We start from the raw sequence: 7986 nt of genomic DNA on the forward strand, positions 1-7986 counted from the left end.
CTGTGTGGAAATTCATCAAGATACAACGCGGAGATTGCTTTATTCTTCTGTTGATTATGCGGATCAGCGTCAGGTCAGGTCCACGGGGATTTTTTCTTTCAAACACAAACCACTCAAATATGCAATACTTTTCATTTTCGAAGAGCTGGTTTTGTTCTGACTGTTATGTAAGATCAATGTTTCTGACTGTCAAACAAGACGCACAGAGATGTCTGATAAAGCATGTTTTATTAACTTTATTTGTTAACAATTTATAACTAACTGTACAATTAAACGTAATATAATTATGGTAGGTTTGCATTAAATAAAAGATCGCTGTTTGCATTCATGTGTATTTTTTATTTGTTTTGTGAAAGATCTGCAGCATAAATCATTATGAGCAGCCATGTATATTGTTATTCTTTTGCATTAATTATCAGATTAAACAGATATTAAAATTAGTCATGTATTTTTTACTGTGTAAAATAATAATATATGTTGTGAAAATAACGATGAAACAGACTGATGTATGTGTACAACTGAGAAATGGATACTTCTGAAGATAAATCGCAGCCCACGTCTCACGAGGTAAATATTTCATTAAAAAAAAAAATAATGCAGACATTTTTGAGAAATAAGTAATTTGTACATTTACATATTTGGTAAGATAAAAATACATTATGTAGCTGTGTATACACACCATGAGTTCAACTTTCATCTCGTGAACAGTAGTGAACATTAGTGCATTTAATTCATTCACCAGACCCAAACATACACAAGTTTCAAATCCACTGGCTCAGTTAACATTTATAGTATAGTAATAATAGCAGTGTATATCTTATTCGCATTTGAAGTGATATTATAAATCCTGTAAACATATAGAAAGTAATATTTGGACTTCTCCGTTTCTCTGCACTGACGTTTAGCACAACCGGAAATATCTACGCACACACTCGCAAGACCGGAAATCCAAGATGGCGGAGATATGCAACTAGCCCATTGTGCACAAGCTGATTTGACATCTAAGCTATGCAAAACTTGTGCAATACAGGTACCACATGCACTGCACTTTCTGATATTATAAAAGTAACTAAGGCATTAATGTAAATGTCTCACATGGCAAACGTGTGACTTTCAATAGATAATTTCACACAAACAACTTGTTAATCATGTTTTACTGTATGTTATTCTAATCTAATCTATACTGTAAAAAATATTACATGCTATCTGCTTAAAAAAATTATGGTAACAATATTACACGTATTATGTTTGAGTAGATTTTAAGGTTGTTTTTTTAGTGAAATGTACCCAAATAAATTAAGTAAAAATTCCTAAATTATTTAGTCTATGGCACATGATGAATTTAATATTATTAGTGGAATGTGCTTTTTTAATTTAAGCTGTCTCACAAATAAATCAAGCAGAATTTACTCATTTGTATGAATTAAATTTACTTAATTATAACATTTACTGCTTTTTTCAGGTTAAGATAATAATGAATACATAATGCACTTTTTGTTATCAAACATGCTTTTAATCTTTCTTTTTTTTTGCACAAATAAAACAAATCTGTATAAAATGTAAGTCAGCAGTTTTAAGATATGAAAATAAAATTAAAAAATGCCAACATTTTCCATGAGAAAGATCCTTTTGTTAAACAACTTGTGCATACAAATTTGTATGCAACATTTTTCTGTTAGAAAAGTCACATTATGGACTAAAACTTGAGAATAACTTGTAGCAAGACTTTGTAAAACATTTGTACTTGCTGAAAGCTTGTATGTAGAACAATATTAAACGTTCATCAATCAATGCAGTTTACTTTTCACCAGAACTTGATAATGCTGCTTTCACTTGTTGCCACCAAATGCTCTGGAATGTGTATTGAGTGCAAATGTGACACTCATCTTACAACAGTTCACGAAGAAGTTAATATTGTGTTATTTTAGACAAAATGTTGTCTGTTTTGCTAAATTTTGCCAACCAAAATATAAAAACAATTTAGAACTGTTCATCTCCGAGCAACTCACAGCGGCATTTAATTTCTTAATCCATGTTTTGAACCGTTGGCCATAGTCGCTTGGCTTTGAAGCGGCGCTGCACAGACCGATCGGTGTTTGACATCAAAGTACAGCGAGAGCGATTAAAATGCAGAAGGAGTCGTCTGCTCTCTAAGCTCTTGCGGTTCTTTGATGTCACACACCGATCGATCGGTCTGATGGTGATGATCCGCTTCAAGTCAAACAAGCCTGATTCAATGAACCATTCCTACAGAACCCTTTACTTCACTCCTGAATGAATCAGCCATTTGAACGAATAAAATTAATTAATAAATGACTTGATGACACCTACTGGCAGTTTTAGTTTATTATTTAGAGTATCATTTCATTAAAGAAATAATTTCATATTTTCATTGTAGTAATTATAAAATTAAGAAAATAAATTATTAAATTTATTGTTTACCAAACCAAAAATGAAAATTATGTCATCATTTTATCAAACAAAATATTTCTTGCTGAACCTACTTTTTGTAATCCCTGTTTAATTTTTTACACAACAATGATTTTAAATTATCTTTAAATTACCATCATGTAATTAATCAGATTAAAAAATTGTAATCGCTTACCGGCCCTAGTGTTTCTACTGTGGAAAGACCTTCAGACTTCCCAGCTCACCTGCACTTGAGGCTTCCCTGGGTCAAATTCATATAAAAGTTCAATGTCAAAATAATGAATTTAATATCTGATTTATTTCATGTCTTTATGTTACTCTCAACCTAAAACAATGTAACTCTAGTGAGCTTCAGCAGGTTCTTCAGCTTGATGAATGAGGAATCAGGAACAAACACAAACCACTTTGTTCTTCAGTATCATGATGTTTTATTCTGGATCACTCCTGTTCTCTCTGTCCTCTCCTTCTGCCAAACACAAACAAGTTTAATTTTCTAACAGACATGATGAAATACGAATAATCAATATTTCAGAAATCAGACACTGTACAGATGAGTCTTTACTGTGACTTAAGATGTGTTTTTTATATTGCATAATTTATATTTAATGGTTAAACCTACTCTGTAAAACTTGTAAAACTAAGTCATGTGAGTTCTTCCTATTTTTTTTAAATGATCTTCAACTTTACAAAACAAGCTCCAGCACCATGAGCAGACAAAGAGCAATATTCTGACTAAAATATACATTTGTTGTTAGACCTTAAAGATGAAGAGGAACTTTATTTACTGTGAAAACCTTAAATTTTTCGTCATGTCACTTGTAACCCTAAGGTTGTGGGTTCGAGTCTCTATACCATGACTGAGGTGCTCTTGAGCAAGGCACTGAACCCCCTAACTGCTACCCGGGCCCTACAGCGTAATTGGCTGTCCTCTACTCCAGGTGTGTGTTCACGGTGTGTGTGTGTGTGTTCACTGCTGTGTGTGTGCACTTTGGATGGGTTAAATGCAGAGCATGAATTCTGAGTATGGTTCACCATACTTGGCTGTATGTCATGTCACTTTAATGTTTGGTTAGAACAGATTTATCCGGATTATATTTTATTGCGTCTCATTTATTGAGGACTCAGCATCAGATCTGAAAGTGCTGGATCTGAAGATGATCTACTTACTGTGATTGTTTTTTGTATGACTGTGTAGAGAAGATAACTGAATGAAACACTTCCCACATTCAGTGCAGTGATACGGTTTCTCTCCACTTCAGTTTCTATAACATTTTACTGAGGAGATGCTTTTATAATTTTTTTTGCCATCCCCCCTCAACTCGAGCCCTGGGTATCTTTAAGATATAAGAGTGTAAGGACCATCGACTCTACCTGCGTGACTCCACCAAGCAAGGACAACAACAAGGCACTTTTTTTTTTGCTTTTCTCCCCTTAAATTTTTGTATAGCTTGTTCTCAAATACTTATTAAGGTCTATTGTAGCCACTATGTGCTTTCAGATCTCTACTATTAATACTAAAACTCAGAGACCATGCAATAAACATCGAAGGAAGGCATATCTGACAAATATATGGCCTTTTCCTCTGACCTCTACTACTACGTTCTCCATTCCAGTTGGTCTCTGGAACTGCCAGTCTGCTGTTAACAGAGCAGACTTAATTTCTTCTATTGCTACTAATTCTGGTCTCAACCTCATGGCACTGATTGAGACTTGGATAAAACATGAAGACACTACCACTCCCCCAGCCCTCTCCACCAATTTCACTTGTTCCCACACTCCTGATATGACTGGGAGGGGTGGAGGTACTGGTTTCCTTAAATCGAAAGAATGGAAATTTGATCTTCAGCCATCACCTACGGGTAACGGTTCATTTGAATCACATGCAATCATTGTAACCCACCTTGTTGAAATCCACTTTGTGGTCATTTAACGTCCCTCAGGTCAATTGGGAAAATTCTTGGAGGAGTTGCTGCTATCAAACTTTCCTGAAGATGGTACTCCTCTGGTACTGCTTGGTGAATTCAACATCCACCTAGATAAACTCCAGGCTGCTGACTTCAACACTCTGCTCGCCTTATTTGATATCAAGCGAGTGTCTACTACAGCGACTCACAAATCAGGCAACCAATTGGACCTCATGTACACACGCTGTTGCTCCGTTGACAGCTCTTTAGTTCCTCCACTGCACACCTCAGACCACTTCCTCATTACTGCTAACTAGCACTTACTCGTGAAGCGGCACAAATTCCAACGCAGGTCACCTTTCGACGGAACCTACGCTCACTCTCTCCATCTCGCCTAACTTCTGTTGTTTCATCCTCACTTCCTTCACTCTCTCAGTTTTCAGCTCTGGACACGAACAGTGCTCTGGACACGAACAGTGCTACGGACACTCTTTGCTCCACTCTAACCTCTTGCTTGGACAACTTTTGCCCACTGTCATCTAGACGCGCTCACACCACCCCATCTGCCTCCTGGCTGTCCGATGTTCTCCATGAACATCGCTCTAAACTCAGGGCTGCAAAGAGGAAATGGCATAAATCAAGAAACTCTACCACCATAGTGTGTATCAGTCTCTCCTCTCTTTCCTCCTTCTCTCCACTCTCAGAGATGGACGTTTCCAAACTTATCCTGTCCTTAAGTGAGACTTATCCTGCTACTTGTCCACTTGACCCGATCCCCACTCACCTCCTTCAAGCGATTTCTTCTTCAGTCATACCTTCAATTACTCACATTATCAACTCCTCTCTTCACTCTGGAATAGGGCTGCATGGTTAATCGCATGCGACTCGCATGTTAATCGCAGCTAACCCAAAGTTTCATCACAACTACTCTATACAGCTGGGTTCGTCAACCATAACTCCTTCCAGGACAGCAAGAAACCAAGGAGTGATGGATCATGAGTTACGCTTCACAGACCATATTGCTACAATGACCCGGTCCTCCTGTCAGAGCAAGCCACCCAACTTCTTGACCCAGAATGCAGCAGCGTGGGCTGTCTTCAATGAGCCAAAAAAGCTCACGTTACTCCTCTCCTCATCAGGTTACACTGGCTACCAGTTGCCGCTCGCATCAAATTCAAGGTACTGAGGCTTGCCTACAAGACGACCACTGGCACGGCACCAACTTACCTAAACTCACTGGTTAAATCTTATGTGCCCTCCAGAATTTTGCGCTCTGCAAGTGAATGATGCCTTGTGGTGCCATCTCAAATATGTTAAAATCACTCTCACGGACCTTTTCCTGGACTGTGCCCAGCTGGTGGAATGACCTCCCAATCTCAATTCGTACAGCTGAGTCTTTACTCATTTTCAAAAAAACATCTAAAGACTCATCTTTTTCTCCAGCACTTAACCAACTAACACTAGCACTTACCTTTTCTTGTCTTGTCTCTCATATTCTTATACAAAAAAAAAAAAACCTGGCTATGTGTTCTGTACTAGACTGAAACTTGTCATGGCACTTGCATACTGTTGATGTTCTCTTGTTGATCTGATTGCTTCTATTGTTCTCATTTGTAAGTCGCTTTGGATAAAAGCATCTGCTAAATGATTAAATGTAAATGTAAAATTTTAACGTTATTACAATTCTCACGATACTGCACATCAGTCCAGCTCTTTAATGTTATTCTTTTTTTCATTAAATACCATTTTCTAGTTCCCATCCCTTCTTACAAGAGAAGCACAGAAGGATCAGTTGCAAAGCTTCATGACAGTTTATTAGTCATTTTAAAAACAGTGTATTAAAAAAAGCACAATAATAAAATGTTTTGACAGTTATTTTTGGGAGGAACTCCATCTCTGATTTGATCAGAATATCATGAATCTTGAATACTTACTGTGATAGTTTTTTGTATGATTGTATAGAGCAGATGGACGACTGAAACACTTCTCACATTCAGTGCAGTGATACGGTTTATCTCCAGTGTGAATCCTCTCATGTCTTTTCATATTTCCTGCATGACTGAATCTCTGGTCACAGTGTGAACACTTGAAAGGTTTTTCTCCAGTGTGAATCCTCTGGTGCAGTTTTAAACAGTTTGCTGAAGTAAAAGTCTTTTCACACTCCAAGCACATGTACTCTCTCACAGCAGCATGCATTTTCTGATGTTCTTTCAAATGTTGTAGACGTGAAAAACTCTTTCCACAACAATTACATGAATGCGGTTTCTCCTTTGTATGAAGTTTCAGGTGCTGCTTTATGTCTGAAGCCCTCAAAAATCTTTTGCTACATTGATCACATGAGTACAGTTTCTCTCCAGTGTGGATGTTCGTGTGTCTCTTAAGGTTTGCTGAGTGTGAGAAACTCTTCCCGCACTGATCACAAGTGTACAGTTTCTCACCAGTATGAACTCTCATGTGAAGCTCAAGACTACATTTGCTAATCAAACTCTTCCCACATTGATTACATGTGTACAGTTTCTCTCCTGTATGAATTCTCATATGTGTTATAAGGATTCCTTTCAATGCAAAATTCTTCCCGCATTGATCACATGTGTATGGTTTCTCTCCAGTATGAACAATCATGTGACGCTCAAGACTATATTTGCACTTTAAACTCTTTCCACATTGATTACATGTGTACGGTTTCTCTCCTGTATGAATTTTCATATGTGTCATAAGGGTTCCTCTTCGTGCAAAACCCTTCCTGCATTGATCACATGTGTACGGTTTCTCTCCAGTGTGAATCCTCTCATGTGTTTTCAGATGTGTTGACTGATTGAATCTCTTGTCACAGTGTGAACACTTGTACTGTTTCTCTCCAGTGTGAATCCTCTCATGTGTTTTCAGATGTGTTGACTGATTGAATCTCTTGTCACAGTGTGAACACTTGTACTGTTTCTCTCCAGTGTGAATTCTCATGTGAACAACAAAACTATTTTTTCTTTTCAAACTCTTTCCACACTGAGTGCAGGTGAAAGATTTCTTAGCTTTTCTTTTCTACAAATCTTTCTGTTTGGTTTGAGAGCAACTCAAAGGTTTTGCTGTTTTTAAACGGCTCGCTAAAGTAAAAGTCTTTTCACACTCAAAGCACATGAACTCTCTCACACCAGTATGTATTTTCTGATGTTGTTTTAAATGTTGTTGACATGAAAATCTCTTTCCACACACAGAACATGAATGAAGCTTCTCTTGTTTATGAAGTCTCAGATGTTTCTTCAGGTCTGAAGCTCACAAAAATGTTTTGTCGCACTGATCACGTGTACGAACGTCAAGATTATATTTGCTATTCAAACTCTTTCAACACTGAGTGCAGGTGAAATACTTCTTGCCGCTTCTTTTCTTTAAGTCTTTCTGTTTTGTTTGAGAGCAACTCAAGGGTTTTTCTCCAGTTTTGACATGATTTTTCTCCTCAACTTAACTCAATTCTTCATTCTCATTGCTTTCTTCAATCAACCCTGATATAAAAAGCTTCACGTAAATTATTATTATACAAATTGTTGGACAATTTGATACATTTTAAAAAATGATATGTCCCTGAAAGTTTTTTCCATGAATGTGGTACATTATTCTTCAAATTATTTTTAAAACATTACAGGCACGAATCCCTGTTTCT

The 7986-nt window shown here is 37.0% G+C and overlaps 1 protein-coding gene across 1 annotated transcript; it reads right to left on the minus strand.

Annotated features, from left to right (window-relative positions):
- Window positions 1–6239: 6239 nt before the first annotated feature.
- LOC132143921 (zinc finger protein 271-like) lies at window positions 6240–7406 on the minus strand. The gene has a single exon (XM_059554605.1). The coding sequence runs from the start codon at window positions 7290–7292 to the stop codon at window positions 6240–6242; it is 1053 nt and encodes a 350-aa protein (XP_059410588.1). The 5' UTR covers window positions 7293–7406.
- Window positions 7407–7986: the final 580 nt, after the last annotated feature.

Source organism: Carassius carassius, chromosome 1 (assembly GCF_963082965.1).
Source record: "Carassius carassius chromosome 1, fCarCar2.1, whole genome shotgun sequence".
NCBI classification, from domain to species: Eukaryota; Metazoa; Chordata; class Actinopteri; order Cypriniformes; family Cyprinidae; genus Carassius; species Carassius carassius.

Bases quoted from the DNA above. Each gene is read 5' to 3' on its own strand.
- LOC132143921 (XM_059554605.1), bottom strand. From the start codon at position 7,292: ATGAGAATTCACACTGGAGAGAAACAGTACAAGTGTTCACACTGTGAC.